The 21,696-nt window shown below is 38.1% G+C and overlaps 1 protein-coding gene across 7 annotated transcripts; it reads right to left on the reverse strand.

Moving 5' to 3' along the window:
• Positions 1-2,065: 2,065 nt before the first annotated feature.
• LOC757083 lies at positions 2,066-18,455 on the reverse strand. Of its 7 annotated transcripts, none has more exons than XM_030996223.1 (17): positions 18,004-18,455; positions 17,244-17,342; positions 16,097-16,180; positions 14,631-14,894; positions 14,133-14,298; positions 13,353-13,480; positions 12,748-12,999; positions 11,998-12,123; positions 11,527-11,640; positions 10,754-10,867; positions 9,947-10,066; positions 8,561-8,688; positions 7,255-7,495; positions 5,984-6,097; positions 4,710-4,886; positions 3,442-3,535; positions 2,066-2,921 (listed from the first exon to the last, which is right to left on the reverse strand). In XM_030996223.1, the coding sequence occupies exons 2-17, from the start codon at positions 17,326-17,328 to the stop codon at positions 2,375-2,377; spliced, it is 2,754 nt and encodes a 917-aa protein (XP_030852083.1). In that variant the 5' UTR covers positions 17,329-17,342; positions 18,004-18,455; the 3' UTR covers positions 2,066-2,374. The 7 variants fall into 7 exon arrangements, with proteins under 7 accessions (XP_030852083.1, XP_030852082.1, XP_030852088.1 ...); XM_030996222.1 differs by having other exon boundaries at positions 16,097-16,183; XM_030996228.1 differs by lacking the exon at positions 17,244-17,342 and having other exon boundaries at positions 16,097-16,183; positions 18,188-18,454.
• Between the last annotated feature and the right edge of the window lie 3,241 nt (positions 18,456-21,696).

Below are 21,696 nucleotides of genomic sequence, written 5' to 3' on the forward strand. Positions count from 1 at the left end.
GAATATGGCATACCACCAGAGGTTCTAAAAAGATGTGACCTGGATGAAATCATTCTGAGTTTCTGCAACAACGCTCTGATCAATGAAGAAAAGCCCCACCAATGGTCCATACTGAACATTGTACCAATACCAAAGTCTGGAGACCTGAGCCAAGGAGGAAACTATCGAGGAATCAGTCTAAGCTCCATCGTGGCCAAAACTTTCAATAGATTGATTTTGAACAGGATCAGACCTGTACTTGATAGTCACCTGAGAACCAACCAAAATGGATTCAGAGTTGGAAGGACCACAGTGGGACATATTTTGGCACTTCGCAGGCTTATAGAAGGAGTAAAAGAAAATCAGCTCCCGGCTATTATCACATTTATTGACTTTCGCAAAGCCTTCGACACCATCCACAGAGGCAAGATGTTGAAGATCCTTACTGCATATGGCATACCGGAACAACTGGTGAATGCTATTGGCAAGATGTACGAGGACACCAAAGCAAAAGTAATATCACCTGATGGAGAGACTGACCTCTTTGAAATCATGGCTGGTGTGCTTCAAGGTGACACGCTTGCACCTTACCTATTTGTAATAGTCCTCGATTATGCCTTGCGAGCAGCTATAGACGGCCATGAAGAAGAACTTGGATTCCAACTAGAAAGAAGGAGAAGTAGGAGAGTTGGTCCGGAAATCATAACAGACCTAGATTTCGCCGATGACATAGCCCAGCTATCTGAGGTATTAGAGCAAGCCCCAAAACTCCTGAGCAGGGTGGAGACATCGGTAGGCAAGGTCGGGCTCCGGATGAATTCAGGCAAAACCAAGTTCATGTCATTCAATCACAGGGGGATCATCACTATAAAAACAAATAATGAAATTCAGTTGGAGAATGTACCTGATTTCAAGTACCTGGGAGCACTGATGGTGAGCACAGAAAAAGATGTGAAAGCTCGTAAGTCAGCAGCATGGAGAGCGTGTAGCAAGCTTGGAAGAATCTGGAAATCTTCTCTTCCTAGGCAGTTCAAACAACGTTTGTTTGTTGCTACAGTTGAATCTGTGCTTCTATACGGCTGCGAAGCATGGGCAGTTACAACAAAGCTGGCAAAAGAATTAGATGGTTGCTACACCAGACTTCTTAGGACAGTATTCAACGTGCACTGGAGCCAGCATATGACCAATAAGGAGCTGTACGGGAATCTACTAAAAGTATCAGAAAAGATCAGGGAAAGAAGACTACGTTTTGCAGGCCACAGCTGTAGGAACATCAATGAACCAATATCTCAGCTTTTACTCTGGAAGCCTAAACACGGGAAGAAGAAACCTGGAAGACCTCATTTTACTTATACAGACCTACTCAAGAAGGATACGGGACTTGAACTGTCAGAGATGAAAGCAGCCATGCTGGACAGGAATGTGTGGATGGCCATCACGGCTCGGGCAGTTGACCCGACTTAAGCAAGTAAGTAAGCATATATTTGAGACGCTATGGGCCTTCCGTAGCAGAAGCCTTTAAAAGTTAACATTTTCTCATACTTTACAGTTGGGAAACCTACATTGTACGATCTATATTTGTATATATCAATATGTATTGCTACTACGGGTTGTATTTCATACAGATATATTTATAATAAATTAAATTTCGACATAAAACTACAATTCTAATTAATTGATAATACGATATTCAACAACGTTCTGAAATATTATCCAATTATGGATCTGTGTGGTTGATATAAATCAGGGAAATAAAATAATCGATCATCTGTTTGGAGGCATAAGGCTGTTAAAACTACACTCCTGCAAGACCTCTACGCTCATCCACTTCCAATTTTCTTGTGACCCCCAAAATTACCAAAACGTGGGGGGAAAGATCATTTGCATACTCCAGTCCTAAATTATGGAATGGCCTTCCTGAAGACATCAAAACATGTTTATCCTCTGATTCTTTCAAAACTCATCTCAAAACATTTCTTTTCAAGTCTTGATCTTTTTTCCTGTTTACACGCGCCTTGAGCACTCTACAGAGTGGATTTGGCGCGATATAAGTTACATTATTATTATTATTATTATTATTATTAACATACAGGTGTGTATACATTATTAACACAGAGTTATGCCCTTCTGGCTCTAAACAGACAATTTCGTCTTCTAATATTTACAATAGTATAAACATGTATATATACACTCAAATAATGATTACACCATTCATATATCTTAGGACTAAATTTATAAGGATACATTGAACATTATCATGAACATACGAAATCATAGTTAATTAAAATGAAGAAGTAACACTTCAATTCTGATTTTGGGAAAGATAAACGTCATCATCATTTTACAAATTTTAGAATATTAGGACACATATGTCAAGAAACAAATAACCACGATCTTAATAAGGTTTCATGTACAGATAATCATCGAACGGTTCTGTTGCCCGACAAGACGCCTGTCCAAATTGATTATGGTTCAAATTTTTCGGGACAGTTGACGGAGAGGGCATCATGTCGTTAGTAGGATTGTCAGATCTGATCGTTGACTCGTACATCTCGCCCCCTGCCAGACCACTGGCAGAGGGGTCACAAACAGAATACTCAGGGGGGAGCGCCTCTACGCCCGCCCCGTCCATCTGAAGGGGTGCAAGATGCCGAACAGGAAGATGGGGCGCTGCCTTTGGAATTGCAGGTAGTGTTCCGAACCTGCTACCTTTCTCAAGAGAACCTGCTATACGTGTCGCGTACATCGATATGTAGTCGTTAGAGGGAAAATCACTTGGTGACGCGTAGGTAGGATCGTCTAAACTCTTCCCTTCAGCACAGGGGTACGGCATTCCACCCGTAGCCCCCATGGGTGGATGACTGACAGCAAGGTTGTTCTGCCGTTCGTTAAGCTGGACGCCATTAGTAATTAATGTATTCATTCGTTTCCTATTTACAAACCTGTAATAAAAGTAAAGGATATGCATTATGAAACTGCAAGAATCTCACCGTTTTTGTTGGCTTATACCCCCTTCTCTCTATCTATCTCTTACTCTCTCTCCCTCGATCTTTCTCTCTCTCGATCTTTCTATCTCTTTCTTTCTCTCTCTCACATACACACACCCTCACTTTCTCTCTCTCTCTTTCTCTCTCCCACTGACACACAAACACCCACGCATTAATTTTCTATCTCTCTCTTGCTCTCTCTCTCTCTCACCCATTTTACTCGCTGCCTTTCTCATAAACTTAATCGCTATCGCTCTCTTTCTCTCTCTCTCTCTCTCTCTCTTTGTTAATAACTCTGTATGCATTTCCCCATATTCCATCTCGTGAACATTCAACAATTGCTCCTGTGCTGATCAAATTCAATACATCGAGCCTCAGTCCTCCCTATCTACAATGCCATCTGGTAACAACATGAAAATTACTATGTTATTGTATGTATTGAATATTTGACGATGAACGCCTGATATGTACTCACTTGTAAAGGAAACAGAGGAACATTCCAATTATCAGAACGAACAATGCCCCAGCCACAATACCAATGAGAGCTCCGATCGGCAATCCATTTCCATCTGTAAAAGAGGGAGCAGCATAATGTTAAACATTTAACACTGAATCGGAGGCCTATATTGGACACAGGGGCAGGAGTGGTTCTAGAAGATTTATTATTATGGCCTACTCCCCGCCCCCTCCAACAACACATAAAACTAGAACCTTCAATGCACAAGGTGTCACTCGAATAGCTTGAAAAGTTAGGCTACAGTCCAACAGACTGGAATTTTACGGAGCCGATGATGGGCCTTCTGAGCCCGCCCCCCCCCCCCCCAACCCACTCAGTGTTATTTAGGTTACGCATATGCATGTTCCCTCCTTTTGAAAACACCCCCTAAGTCCGGTGTGTAAAAGTCAATACGGGCCGGATTTTTATGTACTACGAGCCGGACTTTGGGGTGTGAAAAGTCCCCTTTACCGGACATTTTGGTAACACGCATGGTATCCCTCCGTTCACGGAGTGGGGGGGGGGGGGCGGGGGCTTCTGCGAAGTTACGCAAGATCTGGAAACTAACTTGCTGGTCTCGCAACATTTGTGAGAGTTTATGAGACGCAGCTAATATTAGGGAGCCAAGTTCTAACCATTTTGTGTGCAAAGAAAGGGGCATCAATTTGCACGCCAGTAAGAATGGTGTATTTGACAAGGAGACTTCTTTGGAATGCATGAATTGTGTTTTACACTAAATTTTCCAGCACTGTATTCGTGTGAGACAAGTTGCCAACAAGCAACGGGGGAAACGGTATTCGAGTCTTCAAACTTGCCCACAAGATTAAAATCCATTTTGAGATTTGCCGTTAGATGTTCCACTTTGGGCCAAGCAAAAGCATAGATTCATAAGGACTTTAATGACAAGGCTATTACTGTCCAAAAACGCGCCAACAGATGGGGCCATAGCTAGTAGGAGAGAAATAGTTACGTCACTTGAAGTCAGACTCGTTCATATGACTCCAATTCATAGAGCACCGAAACCGTTCATTGCAGAGAGATGGTGTCTTCGATGGAACTTTATCAATTGACCTTTAAGGCTATGTGTGTCAGCCCCCCCCCCCCCCTATAGAGACGCCATTGATTACTGGTCTGTTATGGTGCTTTATGAATTGACCCGAGGCTATTTAAAAGGTGTGCCACCCCCACCCCCTTCTTATAGAGATGCCGTATTGGTCTACATTCCAATGCATGTATAACGTTCCAACCTGTTTGACAATCCAGATCAGCCAGTTGAATCCATTCTCCTGAGATCCCATCACATCTCCATATCACTGATGCGTCTTTCTCATCACATTCTATGGTGATCAGATCCTCTGGCATGTAAACGCTCTGAGGTTGTACAACGTGGCTAAGTGGATGGTCGGGCAAGGGACAGGTGATCACTGTAAATAGAATTCATGAGAGTTTTTGCCGTCATTTCATCAATAACTGTTTGAATGTCTCATAGGTCTGGGCCGTTGCGAGAATGAGTTAATGAGGACGAGAAGAGAAGAAGTAGTGATATTACTACTACTACTAGTAGTAGTAGTAGTAGTAGTAGTAGTAGTATTGGTAGTAGTAGTAGTAGACTCAGGGGGGGATCTAGCTTTTTGCTAAGGGGGGGGGGGTTGACCAAAATAATGACGATGCAGAGCATCGTCCACGAGCCGCGAAGCGGCGAGCCGATTTTTTTTTTGGGGGGGGTTTATTTGAACCCCGTAAGTGATGTTTTCCTGGCATCTATTAACACAATGGAGACCATAAAAAGCAGTGCATGATAACGTCTTTTTAAATCAAGTAACAGTTAAATACACAGTTATATCCAGAGTTATCATGTGTTTGGTTAAGTTACCAGATGAGTTGAATATCTTCTCACAATATTTGCACTTGAAAGGGTTTCTCTCCAGCGTGCGTTCTTTTTTCTTTCTTTTTTTTTCTTTTTTTTCCCCCTTTTTTTTTTTTTTGTTTTTTTGGGCCGCCCAAGGGGGGGTTTAAACCCCCTAAACCCCCCCGTAGATCCGCGCCTGGCAAGGGACTCTGTGACATTTGTTCGCCCAACCCCCCTCCCCCCCCCCCCCCTCCCCCCCCAAAAAAGAAATAATAATAATAATAATAATAATAATATTAATAATAATAATTAATAATAATAATAAATGAAATAAACACATAGAAATAGAATAAAATAAAATTACAAGTTTAAAAAAAAAGATAAGATTTTAAAAAATGGTCCCCGGATTTTTTTTTTGGGGGGGGGGGTTGCAACCCCCCCCCCCCCCCAACCCCCCCTCTAGATCCGCTTCTGAGACTAGTCGTAGTAGTAGTAGTAGTAGTAGTAGCAGTAGAAAAAGTAGTAGTTGTAGTAGTAGGAGTAGGCCCAGATTTAGTAGTAGATGAAGTAGTAGGCCTTATCTTAATCATCGTCCTCATAATCATCATCATCACCACGATCATCACCATTAACATTCAATGACTATAGTCCCGCTTGTCGATGTCTACCTACCTGTTTCGCAATACTCTCCCGTGTATCCTGTCTGACAGGCACACGAATAGTTCGGATCTCCGGGTACTGTACGGCAGGTCCCATACACGCATTGAACTGTAAGACATACCTCACCTAAGGCAGGAAATCAAATATTTGTTATATCATCATGACTATTATTGACATTTTAAAAAAATACAACTTACATTAATAATGTGTGCTTTTGTGACATACGGATGTTTCGTCAAAGTTTATTTCAGATTTGAATTATTTTCAGTATTAGACCCTTTGGAAAATAGAATGTGCTACATCTTCGGGAAATAATTGTAGTCACTTTCAAATCGTGTTTTTTCCAGTTTCATATATCTTGTTGAAACAATTATCTGAATATAGCATATTTTCAATTAAAGGGGAAATCCACCCCAAAATTATGTCGGATTTATTAACAGCAGAAAAATGACAATAACCAGTTAGTGAAAGTTTAAGCAATATCCAATTAAAAATAGGAAACTTCTGAATTTGGAAGCTGTCTTCAGTGAAACACAAACTGGCAACACGTTTTTAGGGAAAATATTAATCTCTGAAGTTTTTTTTTAGTAAAGAGCAAACATTCATAATTATGTGGCATGAAGTGTGGGGCAAACTCCACCCATTCGTTGAAGGAAATTTCAGCACGATTCAGTCACTATATTTTTTATTTTAATCATTTCAAAACTTAACAGTATAAAGCAATTATATAATCAACTTATTATCAACTGCTCCCAGACAGAGTGTTCCATAATTTAATTTCAAGTACTCAACTTTTTATTTGAATAGCTGCATTCTACTTTCATTTTTTTTTTAATGAAGGATAAACTACAAGGCATTGATATAGATGTCGCAGTATATACCAAAGTTGACAACCGATGGATATGTTGTAAAGATGTGGTAATTCAAAGTGGGTAAATACTGTAAATAAGTCTCCGCTTTGGAGTTTCCATACAGCGACGCAGTGAGCTCCATGATTATATTCATTTTGAATAATTCAATGAAGCGGTTTTTGTGTAGTTAAAGAGGGACACCCATTGTCCTCCAAATATCTCCCGATCCTTTAAAGCGATCCCGATTCTACACATGTTTTCACTCTGCGGCTTCGAAAGTGTCACCACGTGTCACATGTCAACTGTGAGTTTATATGCTACCAACACTAAGAAACTGTGTCAAAGCCGTATTTTTGTAGACATTTAATGTATGAAACACTGATTTACACATTCATATATTAGGAAACACAGATAAATGAGAAAGATGCCAACCGTATGTAATGACGGATTCCACGTTGAGATTAACGGAACCGTCTGCAGATTGCCAAATACCAGGTTCCTGAAGCCCAAGGGACGTCTCCAATGCTATTGCTTGGTCTTTCAAGATATTCCTATCAGAATCGAAGATCATGACTTCGAATTCGGCCACGATACTGCCTGCTGAAAATCCAGTGATGTCAATATCCCACTCGCTGCTTTGTGTGCTCATGATGTTCATTATAACTGTATGTAGCTGATATAGAACGATAACGAAACATCAAAACCATGGTCACGTTTGTGTTTAAGGATTGACCTTTGCATACAAGGCGTCATCTTGCTGACGGAGGCCTACTGCTCCCTCAACGACTGGGGTAGTCTTGGACGCTTCATGTAAGAGAGAGTGACACTATTCTAAGATAATTGCAATTAAGATTAACAGCGCAAATACTGCTTTGAATTTCTGTTGTTTGGGCCAATCACCTCCACAGGCTTGAAACAAGGATAATGCAATCAAAGTTACACCCTCTGTGCTAAGAGACTAAGGTTTTTTTTTTAAGAACTAGCTATCAGCATACACTATATTAACTAAAATATTCTTCAAAACAGACGGACATCATTGCCTTTGTTCATATGAAACATTGCTTTCAACTGAATAGTTGAATATAAAGTAACAATCTGTTTTTTAAAAATTCAGGTAAATCACGGCGAGAACCTGCGTCAATAAATGTCTTGAATTTTGTTATACATGTAGTAAGGTTGCACGGCAAACGTCATTTTTAATGGGTTGTTATACCTGCGATATTTAAAAACAAAATAAGGCAATGCAGGCAATTCTCATATCTTAAGAACTGAATTTACTGGGTGCATTGTACTATCTCTTTTGCAATTGCTTTTAGGCGATCCTCAGCAGTATGCTTAAACATAGGGTAGTTATTTACTTATCTTAGATATCGATTGTATTAGAATACGACAAGCTATTTAAGCACTTTTTCTTAGACAACAATCTTAGAATATCTACTTAATCTTAATTATTAGCTAAGCTAATTTTAGCTAAGACCTTTCTCTTAGCAAAAAGAGGATTTTGAATGAAGGAATGTGAGCATTATAGGACTACGTCTTAAATTAGAGCCCGTAAAGACAGGTAACTACAGGTAACTACAGGTAACTCAAAAGGTTTTTACATTTCATGCTTAAAAAGTTTATTGAATACGGGCCCTGTGCGTGACGCGAACAAAAATGTGCTGCCTCAAAATACAAATCACTGGCCTATCAATCCGGATGTATATATATAATGAGGGATTATGAAAAGTAAGCTTACGACTTTGTGACACCTTGTCTCCATAGTCATGGATTCATTTGACATTGGGTCATTGAGTTCATCAGTGAATTCAGCATCTTCGCCGTTTATCCGTGTAAACTGTATAGCGCCACCTACAGACAGTGAAACTTAGGAAAAGAGAGAGGGCCAAAATACAAGAGAAATGGGTGATAATCGATTTGTTTATACAATCCAATGATTAATTACTGACAACACTATGATCGCCCGTTAGGAGCCAGAAAGGTGTTAACTCTTGTGCTTTAAAACAGAGTAAACACTTTTCTGGCTCTAAACAAACGATAATTATGAACAAAGTGTCGAACTCTTAAATTTCAGAAACTGATATTAAACTATTATCATTATCCCGAGTTTTGAAGAAATAATAGAGATTATATAACTAATTTAAAACTATCCTTCGCAGTGACAATGAAGTGAAAGTGACATTTTTACACGCTGGAGATATTTCTACACCTTACATAACCAAAGTGAAAGCGTGCATTAAAAAGGGACTTTGAATGTAAGCGCTTATTTTGTTTGTTGCCATGCACTTGATTCATTTTTTTTAGAAAATGGTTGTTGTTGTTGATGTTCTTGGGTTTTAAGGCTGACCAATCTAAAAAGATTATTGCTGCCTAAATTTAAGGAAGGATTTTTATCATCTCCATGTCTCCAGTTGACATGTTGTAAAACTAGTGAACATAATGTTATACCATTGAATTATTAGAGAGTCTTTCGTGGTTAAACATCCAGAATAGCACATGTATTTAGCTCAGCTTTCATCGGTTTAGGCATGTTAGTTATCAGAGTTGAAGATGAAGACCTCAACATGAAAAATCACACTTTCCATTGAGAAAAGAACAAACATTTAATCGGGTTGCTGTTAATAATAATAATAATAATCTAATAGTCCACTCCAAATTTTATTAAACCGAAACGGAAATTCTTTTTGCCCAATTGATCGTGAGCTCGGCAGCCACTGAGCAGCGCCAGATCGACGTTGCTCTATCCCTTATTGTTGAACGCCAAACAAGGTAGCAACAACTCCCATCTTTTAACGTCTTTTGGTATGACGCGGCCGGGGTTCGAACCCACGACCTCCCGGTTGTGAGGCGGACGCTCTACTGACTGAGCCAACACTCCGGTACATAAATAGCTACATGTAACAGAATCACAAAGAAGTTCAATAAATCAACATAATGCGATTCAAAATAGCCTTGTCAATCGCCTTTTCATACGTGTGAACATGACATTAAAAATATTACGTAACCTGAATATAATTTATATCGGTAATGTATGTAAAAGCAATAGGGCTTGAGTTGATTCCTCTAAAGTCTGTGCGATCATATTAATTGGATAGAAAAAGATTATTACAGTGTCATGAATTACATTTGCACTCGCCGTTTCTCATGTGTGAACCTTCCCTGCATTCACACTGGAATCCTCCAATCGTGTTTGTGCAATCCTCGTTAACGCCACAGGCATCACTGCGAAGACATTCGTTAATATCTGAAGTAAGAAAATACTGGAATAGTTTATTTCGTGACCATTTTTTTTGGTGGGGGGGGGGATTTGTTTAAAAAAGTGCCTTTTCTACTATCGTATTTCGAATTTAACGCTGTTTCATTTTAATTGCTTAATTCAACTTAAATTTTAACTTAAATATTTACTTTAATTTGTTTTTGATTTATTCTAGTAAATTTTAGTATTCTAGTAATTTCCTAGTAAATAAGTATATCTTTTCTGCTGCATTCTCCCCTGTTAATAGTCATACTACTACGCTAAGACAGTCTCCACAATGGTATATTAGATACTCATTGTCATGGTCAGAAATCGATATTATAACGTGGAGCAGGCACATTATTGAACTCCAGATTTATCTGACAAAAAAGTCCTCATATTCGAGGGGGTTCCCTCTTTCTCCAAATTAGTTAGAGGGAAGCAAATAAAGGCCATCACATTCAGACATTTCTGGGATGCCCTTGTAATCCGAATCCAGGTCCTAAAGTGATTTCCTCCCATGCTCGTTGAACTAGACTAAAAGGTTAACACAAACGAATATTTTAGAGGTTTAGATAATACAAAGATTATCGCCGGTATATCACTATTTTGCGGAAGTTATGCTAATTCTATAGTACGTTTTAAGTTGTCTGCATAACTAATAGTCTATAATTTAAGAGATATAGGCCTACAAACCTTCATCACATGTATCTCCAGTAAAGCCCACAGCACACTCGCAAGCGTATCCCAGTAATTCATCCACACAAGTCGCACCATTAAGACAAGGTGACGGATCACATGAGTCGATGTCTAAAAAAGAGAAGACGAGTGTCAACTATGTATTATAAGAAATACATAATGAACACGCATTTTGTCACCAAATCCATGAACTTGGCCAACAGTCTTATTTAGGGTTTTGCCCCAAAAGTGCATAAAAGTTTTTCCAGCTAGTCCGATCGTCTTCAAGAAGCCGTACTTTTTAAAAAAAAACATACAGGAAAACTGAAGGCGTTGATTAGTGGTATCGGTTTTTTATTCTTCTGCTTCTGCTTCTTCTTCTTCTTCTTCTTCTTCTTCTTCTTCTTCTTTTTCTTCTTCTTCCTCTTCTTCTTCTTCTTCTTCTTCTTCTTCTTCCTCTTCTTCTTCTTCTTCTTCTATGTTAGCGTACTGGTCACAATATGTATCCCGAATGTATCCCCAATTTTGCAAAGAGAATGCAAAGTGAATACTTTCTACATGTTTCTATTTCGCAAAAGTATACTAAGACCACCTGGTCCTTGTTTTGAGCCAGTGATGGGTCCACATAAAATTCTTAAATTTCAGTGTATTATTTTTTTTAAATCTTTCGCTGTGGGAACGGACATAAATGTGTGCATGATTCATTCTTAGGCTAAACCAGATAGGGTTTTACCGGAAGCACATGCGCCCCCCCCCCCCCCGTGTGTAATTGTGAGCAATCTTGTACGTACCAATTTCACAATTACGCCCTGTGAATCCGGCTTGGCAGGTGCACTCGTAGGATAACACTCCAGCGTCGCTACAACTGCCGTTAATGCAGGGTGATGAGGCGCAGTCGTCTATAACTATATTTCATAAAATACCAACAACAGCAAACAATAATAATACCAAAATAACTTGCACATTATTAAAAATCATTATGAAAATGTTTACCCTGTGTCTTTCCTTTGCACATTTAATTTCATTTCTTTATTCAATTCTGAAAGTAAACATGATAAATGAATTCCTTTTTTTTAACTATTCACGATTGTATGATATTCTCAATTTAAAAAAAACTAACAACTAAATTGGGACATCCATCCCCATTTAAATTGTTCATTCGATGCCCCTGCGTCCAAAAGGTGAGCTTTACAACTTAGGAATAATTTTCTACTTCTTTGCTTAAATCATTTATTTCTATAATTTAGAAAGAATTTACTTACCTTGCTCGCAGTAAACTCCGGTGTAACCCGGTTCGCATATGCAAACAAATTTGGTCTCGGGTTGCCGAGTAGTCAAAATGCATTCTCCAGTGTTGTCACAAAGGTTAAAACCTGGACAGCTCGTATCTAACAAGTGCAAGAATTTGTTCAATTTTAATAATTGTAAATTTTGTATTTCTCACGTATTAATAGTGCCTTCCACCCCCCCCCCCCTCCTCCTCTCCTATCGCTTGATTTTAAATGTCGAATGATTGTTAATATTTTGGTGTCGAGTAATGATTATAGATTGTGTTGTTCAAGAAAATCTTATTTTACCGTATAACACATTCATCTTTTTAAACAAAACATTCTTCTCGTCCATATATCCATTGCCAGTACTATTTTTCCCCTGAAAAGGTACATAATACTTCATTTGCAGCTTGCAAGATCGCCTATCATCTGTTTTTTAAATAATATACACGAAACAGTTTGACACGGGGACACGAAAAAAGCCGCCCCCTCACCCCATCAAATGGTGTAAAGGAAGAGAGAGGAAGAGAGAGAAGAGGAAATTCAATTCAACTCAATTCAATTCAAACTTTATTGTCCAATAAATTGGAAATTTGTTTCGTTTGCATGTCATAGAAATGCATGCGAAGACAAATATGATTCGAACCCCTTTATTACACCTATTTTTCGCATTACCCCCTCCCATGACACCAGTGTAATCCCCTCCCTATTCAAAACAGAAATCACGCTACGTCACTTTACCTGCATAGATGTGTATTTCGACAGGGGTGGGCAAATAACGGTCAACTAGATGAAGGCTATTGTCCGGAAAGTCAGCAGCATAAACGCCGTCGAAGTTAAGGTCAGAGAAGTAGAAATCTTCAAAATACTTTGCAATACCAAACGGATGGATGTCGAGATTGCTTAACTCAATGTGTGAGAGTCGGGTCATTTCGTCTAGATGAATACTTTCGATTCGGTCCCTAGTTGGATCGGTCCAATACAGCCTCCTCTCTATAATAATGACATAACAACAAAATTAATCACTCCACAATGAAAACATCGAACTACAAATGAAACATCATAATGATAACAGCATCCAATTTAATCCAATCCAATTCAGACCATAAGAAATATGATTCATCGCATTTTCCTTGCAGTTACAAAGGACTGCTTTTTAACGCAAACTAGAAGGTAAAAATGCATTTACATTGAGGATTAAGTTAATAACTAACATTACCCGAGCTAGTGTTACCAAGCTTTCACGTGTATATATACAATTCATTGGACCATGTTTATGACGTCAGATTTGACGTCAGGGGAATTAATGTCATTTTAATTGACGTCAGGCTGGACTTTCAACATACCTGCCGAATCGAGACATATGCCGTTTGGACTCTCAAGATCGGAATCTACCAGGACTTCTCGCCCAGTCCCATCAGGATTAACCATCTCGATCTTTGGGCTTGGTCCTTGCTCCGTCCAGAAGATTTTCCTGAAATGAGAAGGTCGTCAAAGAAATGTAAAATCTAACTCTACAGCGCGGAGAAAAGGAGGTTGAATTTTGGTGAAGGTGGGGTGGTGGTAGTGATGAAGATGAACATATGATGATGATGATGACGATGATGGTGATAATTAAGGGTGATAAATAATGATGAGCATAAACATATGAAGAAAAGTCTGTTTTATTATCTTGCTGCGAGATGTCCTAATAATTACCTGTTTGGCTTTCATCCATCGCTTTGTAAAAAGGTAGGAAGATTCCATTTTATTTTTAGAGAAAGTTACATCATTAGGATTGTACATGTAAATCTGAAATATGTACGAAAGCATTATGTAAAGCAACAGACAGTGACTTTTATCATAACTTTCTATATGTCCTTTATAAATACTGAAAGGTACTCTTTCTCAAAACAGTATTTCTTACTTTTTAATTCAAATTAAGTGTTCATCAGAGGAAATAAATGTTGCCAATAGAAGGTATTTCTCGCAATTGTTGCCGAACTAACATAATGCGAAATCGTATTATAAAACTTCTAAACCATTGCAATAGGGAAATTATGATTCGGAAATGATAAATGCGTTTTAAGAATATAAAATATATTGGTATTATCTAGATATAATAAACATAAATCAAGTATACAGACCTTCGAATTGTTGAGTAAACTATTCCAGCCGCGTTCGTATTGAAGCCAGTGGATATCAAGTCTTGTCTATTGGAGCCATCAAGGTCCGCCATCTCGATCACATCGTGGTACTGGTCGGCCCAGTAAACCTTGTTTTCGTCGAGGTTCAGGGCGATCCCATAGGGATCTGAAAGTAACAAGTAAAATTAACCTGTAAATTTTGGTAAAATTGGTATGAGGGTAATGAGCTGCTAAGAACTGATTTGATAAGCTTTCATTCTTTTAAAATAAAAAATTCCTCTTTAGTTTCCCACCCCGAACCCTCCCCGAACCCGGATCCAAAAATACATCCGACTAATCATATAGTCTTAAAAATAAACACCTATATACAAAGGAATTATTAACATGGGTATACAGATTAATAAAGGCTCGTTCGGATCATATTTTTCGGCGGTTTACCGCCCTATATCTGAACAAACCTCAATTGGCAATCATCAAGCTTAATACTGTTATACTTACATTCGAAATTCGCCGGGATACTTATCGGGTCCAACTGGGCGATGACCTCCTGCATGGAGCCGTTCAGAGCAGCCCTATTGACTGTATGCAGGGAGGCATCTGTCCAATAGACGATCTCTGTCCTGGAATCAAACTCCACACCGACCGGCAGTTCAAGTCCTGTGAAGGGGAGCCGGTTGAAGGAACTTTTGACGAAGCTTAACCCGTCTGTCTCGGCCAAGAGGATGGTGCCGTTGTACGCATCGGCCACAAAGAGCTTGTCGGCTGTAAATGAATCATTAAGTCAGTTTGTTACCATTTAACAATGTATTATTATTAATATCTTAATCTATTTATTTGTAGTTCAAGTCAACCATCTATATTTGATAACACTGGATTCATTTGCTCTCAGGCTCCAAGAGAGATGTTCATGTTGTAATAATGTTTGAGACCCTAAATAGCTTTGTTATCAAGTTTTAATTTATTTCATTTATTTATATATTTATTTATACATTCATTCATTCAACGGGTCATTAATGTTATTAAGAGCAATATCGCTTTTAGGAACTAATTCACTAAGGCATTTGGGATTAATGCTAGCATTAAAATCGCTATTAAGGCTAAGAGTGATCGCGATCACTCTTATCTTAGCCTTACTTAAGACAGTCTTAGCAATACTTTCTGGCAAAGACAAAACTGTCAAACTGAAGCTAAATTAGAGCAAACACGAGGAAAATAGATATTGTTATTCACTGATTTGATTTACTCTATGATAGGGTAGGCCTAACTTAGTGCCAACAACAAGTAAAACACCTTAGACTTGGAAGATTCTACATCAAGACTGTACGATGATAACCCCCACAGCCTTGGCCCAGCCCACGCTAGACCGAAGTTTCTGTCTCTTTCGTTCGTTAGCGTATGATTTGGTTAGGGTAGGGTTGGCTCCTCTGGTCACTTGGGTTTCACTTTGTACCGATTTTCAACGAAAGGTTAATATGATTTACCCTAAAGAGAGCGTGGTCTACTAAAGAAGTCACTTTACTATCATTAATATAGGCATATTTGGCTTGAATCCCAGCTACCATTGTCATCTGTCATTACATCAATCTGTATTTCCAACTCTCGACCCAGTTGAAGTAAATGGGCACCCAGGATAAAGAAATTCCATGATGATGATTGAATACTTAGGCTTCTTAACATTAAAGCTCGTCTCCACTCGAAGTAATAATAATTTAGCTGTTAATCCGCAGACTGAAGCCGAAAGACAAATCCTCTTCATCCCGCAGGGGTTTAATGTAGATTTGAAGCTAAAGAGGGGAATTGTCTGAGGTAGTTGTCCGGGTAGTTATGTAAAGCATATTTTTCATTATCAGCTCTCTCTCTCTCTCTCTCTCTCACTCTCTCTTTCTCGTGTTATTTGAATGAGGTGTGAAAATTTGTTCATCATCACATGGTCACTTTAATGTAAAAGAAGAATCAATACTTACTACAACTCGATGGACTAACAAAGAGGTGTACGGTCACTAAGGTGAAGATCCAAAACTGCTGTAACAGATCCATTTTGATGTCCACTTCTGGTCCAAAAAACAACATGCGGAATAAAAAAAGGTGAAACATGGAAACGATAAAGGGTGCAGAGGTTGTCCCATCTTGCTTCCCTTCGGTGTAAATGTCAGATCTTTACCTCAGACCTTTTTAACTCTGGCAATGTTATCTCTTAACATTTTTATAGCTCTCACATATTTTTTTTACCTCTCACCGCTTCCCCTCTACCCTTTAAAGTCAATTTTTCGTCAGATGCACCATAGGACCTTAAAGTGGAATAACGTCGCGTGAGCCACTCCTGGCCAATTTTAGTCCAGATTCTGTCCATTTATATATTATATATTTCTCCAATCATCGTTGCCCTTCTCCCTTACACGCTATTCCACATAGATCGCCATGTCTCTACTCATCGCGCCCACCCCCCCCCCTCCCCCCCCCCCCCAAAAAAAAAAAATTAAAAAAATCGGCGCAACAATGAAAGGATCCTGTCTCCGTTTTAGCGTTTAGGGTACGTGTGCTATTTTCTAAGCCGGCTGATTGGGCCCACGACACGGAAATAGTCAAGGCAGTGAACTAGGCCAATCACAGCACTGGATGTTTTCTTATGTAGGACATTACAATCAAATATAGGAGTATAGTGTAATGAGTATTCCGATGGGGGAGATTAGTAGTATATAGAAGTAGAAATTATAGTAGTAGTAGATTAAATAATAATAATACTAGTAGTATTATTTAGTAGTACTATAATTAGTAATAGAAGTAGTAGTAGAAGTAGAAGTAGTAGTAGAAGCAGCAGCAGCAGCAGTAGTAGTAGTAGTAGTAGCAGTAGTAGTAGTAGTAGTAGTAGTAGTAGTAGTAGTAGTAGTAGTAGTAATGGTAGTAGTAGTAGTAAAAGTAGTAGTAGTAGTAGCAGTAGTAGTAGTAAAATCATTATTATTATTATTATGACTTATATCATTTTGTTATTTTGGTTAACTATCATTTTCATTATCATAATTATCATAATTACTATCAGCATTTATATTACCATTATTATTAATATAATTTCTATCAATTATATTTATATTGCTTTCATGCATGGAAAATTACCTGTTGACCCGACAGCCATGATATCAGTATAATTCTTCACCATGTACGTTGTATAATCACGATGGGAAGAAGGAGCACATGACATGCGTGGCAGCTAAACTATAATGTAAACATAAATAGATGGATGGCTTTGCTGCCGCATACTGATATTAAGGTTTACTAATTAACGTATGCTCACAATTTGGTGGCTGAAAAACGGGGTCATTAAATAATTACAGGGCCACCGGTCTGGGACCCACAGTATTTACTTGTTAGACAACGTACTTGACTCCGAACCTATTAGCATTTTAAGCATCATTATGTCCGCATAGTATGGAGCTATTAATTTCAACTGCCTTTCCAGCCTTTTAGTGTATTATTTGCAATTCATACGTTACATAATGATCATTTTGTATCGTTGTTTATCATCAGCGTTTATATAGGCATTCTTTGTCACGAAATCTTTTTACATTCATCTACCCCTCTCTTCCTCTCTCTCTCTCTCTCTCTCTCTCTCCCTCTCTCTCTCTCTCTCTCTCTCTCTCTCTCACTCACTCTTCTTTCTCTCCCTAATTGATCCTTATCCACTTCCTCTATCTCTATATTATACCTCTCTCTCCCTCCCCCCCCCCCCCCCTGTCTCAAATGTCCTGTATACCATTACCAGTGAAAAGCAGGAGTTGAAACCGTATTTTTAAAGTTCGTTCAGTACGAGATTTCTAGACATAGGAACGAAACACATACACAAACGCACAGCAAATAATACAAAATCAAAACTTACTTAAATAAGATAAGAATGAACAGCAAATAGGCCTAGATCCAATCTAAAGCGACTGTACGTGTGGCGTCGCTGTCACTTCTCAATGCAGAATTAAACTTTACATACCGAAAGTGCAAACTGTATACCATGAAGTGGCGCTCAATTATTTACTTCTTCAGAAACCAAAATAAGGACAGTTGAGTACCGTTTGTATTATTCACTTGCTATAAAACTCGTACTCCGGAAAAGTGGCCTTGGGATCTTGGGTTAGAATTATTATTCTCTCCGGCCTTTTGATCATCGCTTGCTATTCAGTGTACCCACGCTCCAGTGATGCCGCATAATAGGCAAACAGAATAGAATCATTTTAGATTTCATGCAGTTCCCTTTCCGTACATCGTTGTTTACACTTTCACTTTCCCCGATAATTTTTGCGCATGTAGTTCCTCTTTTTCTTTTATTGCCACGGGATCTTGGGTGAGAATTAGTGTTCACTATCGGGCGTTTATCATCGTCACTTCGTATTGTATCCACGCTCCAGTGATCCCGCATGAAGGCAAACAAAATAGAGTCATTTTGGATTTCTAGAGACAGTCCTTCGATATGCGTGATTACCCCTACGCTCTTTCATGCCCTTCCATGCAGTTCCCTTTTCTTGCATAGCATAGTTTTACACTTTCCCCGGCACTTTCCCCGATGATCAGGGACTTTTAGATTTGCGTGGACTGATACGTGTGACGTCCTTTCAAGGCAGTGTATTAAAAGGACGTCGACCGTAGCAATCCCCATTGTCTTCGTGCGAATCTAAAAGTCCCTATTTTCGCGCATCTTGTTCCTCTTTTCCTATTACAGGAATATAGAATGTCGTAGTAACGTTATACATGTACTGTGTGTTCTTCATAGGTCGGATTATCTTGTTATTTGGGTTGACCCTAATCTTACCTATATTCATACTCGATAAGTGAAAACTACATTTCTTCAAAAAGTGCGGAGGAGTGACTGGCTTTAAAAAAAAGAGATCTCACTCTTACTTTCTTGAATCCGATACAATAAAGCTTGTATAAATAAATACATTTATCATTTTAGAGAGTGTTGAGAGATTACGATCTAAGGCGCGTCGGAACTGGATAATCCTGATTATTTTACTCCAACTCTCGTGTTTGGTGAATGACGTGAATAGTGTTATACATCATCTTTGTGTCAATAGATCCTAATGCATTTTTAGAAGTAACCCCCGTTCTGAGGGGAAGCTATATGGACTGTCGCGTTAATATGAGATCAATAGAATGTAATGTATTTGATTACCGGCACGGTAATGTTGTTTTCATTGTTACTACCCCCCCCCCCTCCCCACCCCCATAACAAGTTTATTGATACACTGGAAATAAAAAATGAAATAAAATCACAGTGACGTGACAGTGAGAAAAGAAAGAAAAAGCACAACAAAAAGCAAAGGAAATGGAAAGAAAGAAAGGGAAACGAAATGGAAAGAAAGAAAAGGAAAGAAAACGAAACGATATGAAAAGAAATTAAAAGGTTAATTAATAACCACCTTTGAAATCATTCAAATCGATCAACAACAACAAAAAATGACTTGTCAAAATGTTAATAATGCTAATAGGTTTGAATACACTCTCACTTCTATGTTTTCTATACACCAATAAAACGCATGCCACATACGTCTCGCGTATAGAGAGTCAAATTAGCCCTACCTTTCAGTACAACTACTTTAAAGGTAAAGACCAGTATTGGAAACGCCCCAATTTCAAAAAAATGAAATGGAAGCCCTTATTACCAATCATGTGAAAGAGTAAGTTGTGACTAATACATGATGATAAAATTTTTGCCGGGAAACCGCCTAGTAATTGATATATTTGGTAAATTAGTTTATCTATTGGTGTGTGAGAGATAAACGAACGTGTCGCGCACGTGTGCGTGGTCCAATATAAATCTTTCTGTGTACAGTGCTTGTAACTTTACGAAGACTGGGCCAAATTTCTTATCATTTTGATGATTCCAGAACCTTGCAGTACACACCAATACTTATATGCTAGATGATCAACCTTTTCTGATCGATTCCACAACGTTTCTTTCACAATGCAATCGCATTGACCATAACTGGTCTTTATCTTTAACCCTAATGATTGATGCATGAACGTTACAACAGCGGAGAGAAATTTAAAAACTCAGTGGATCCGTGTCAATATTTTGTTACATCTATTGACTCTACATATTACTGAGTGACATGAACGAATAAGCAATCAGTGAGAGATGGCATCATTAGAGTGTTTATAGCTTTAGCATATTAATTGGAAAGCTGATAAATCTGTGGAGCCAAGTTGAATTTCATAGACGAATTGACTGTTGATGGAAACGTAGCTTGTTAATATTGATCTGACATGTTCTGACATCTATTAAAAAGCTGTCGGATATGTTTTGGTGGTGTTTTTTTTTTCAAGGACTTATACTGTACTCAGATTGAAGTATATTGTTTACTTGGTACTGTCAGAAAATAATGGTGGAAATATTGTGGCCTTTCTCTCCCTTTTTCTCTCTCTCTCTATATATGTACGCTTCTCATCATTTTCATTAGACAAAAACTTAATTGGTACGTTTCTGTGACGTGCTCTAACTTTTCACCGATATATTTCTTTGAGCTGTAAAGCGTTTCCAAGGTTATGTGCCTTGTTCAGTTTCCTATAAAGCATTTCTAATTAAAGGTTATGTGCCTTTTTAAAAAAAAAATTAAAACTATTTGCGCGTTGCCTTGGAAACGCTATAGAGATGATAAACCTTAATTTTTGTCAAAACTACTTTATAAGACGTTATTCGTGAACCTATAAAAAACTGTTTGATTTAAAGTTTGAATCGTCTGTTGTTCATCATTTATTGCGTCAACTTTTCCCATCACTATGACTTGTTATCGGATATATATATATATTATCTCACTGACAATATCTCGACTATCAATGGAGTTATCACGCCAGGGACTTCTTTTTATAAGAGTGGGTATGACAAAACAAAAATAAGGAAAAATCACTTTATTTTTATTCTGTTCCCAAATTATTTTCATTATAATTGTATTATCATTAATATAATCATTATGTTTATTGATATATTAGTTAGAGTTTTTTGTTTCATATGTATTATTATCGATATTATTATTATTATCATTGTTGTTATCAATATTATTATTGGTATTATTTTCTGTTAACTCAACAGCTCAACAATACTTGTATCTTGAAAAGCCAATTTTATTTAATTTATGTTATTATGTAAATTACCTTGAATATATATTTTTGTATGTGTTTCAAACGAAAATCAATAAAATCCCTGTGGAGGGAAAAATATGAAGAAAAACAAATTATTGGTATTATGACTACTTAAACTTCTACTACTACTCCTACTCCTACTACTACTACTACTACTACTACTACTACTACCACTACTGATTTGAATTGCTTTTCCTTTCTTTTTCTTGCTTTAAACCTCTGTTGCCTTCTTGAAAGAACAGTCTCGTGAAGTCCTTGCCTGCACACAGTTGCAGATTTTATTAGGATTTTGGTCCGTATTGATGTATATCTTTCAATGATCATTGAATATTAACCCGGCCATACGTGAGAAAAAACAACATATCAATTCAGCACAGATACAAGCAAGCATTGCGTTTATTCAAAGATGTGATTGCTCCTTTATAGGAAAATGGATCTAATT

Source organism: Strongylocentrotus purpuratus, unplaced genomic scaffold (assembly GCF_000002235.5).
Source record: "Strongylocentrotus purpuratus isolate Spur 01 unplaced genomic scaffold, Spur_5.0 spur5_scaffold_3, whole genome shotgun sequence".
NCBI lineage: Eukaryota > Metazoa > Echinodermata > Echinoidea > Camarodonta > Strongylocentrotidae > Strongylocentrotus > Strongylocentrotus purpuratus.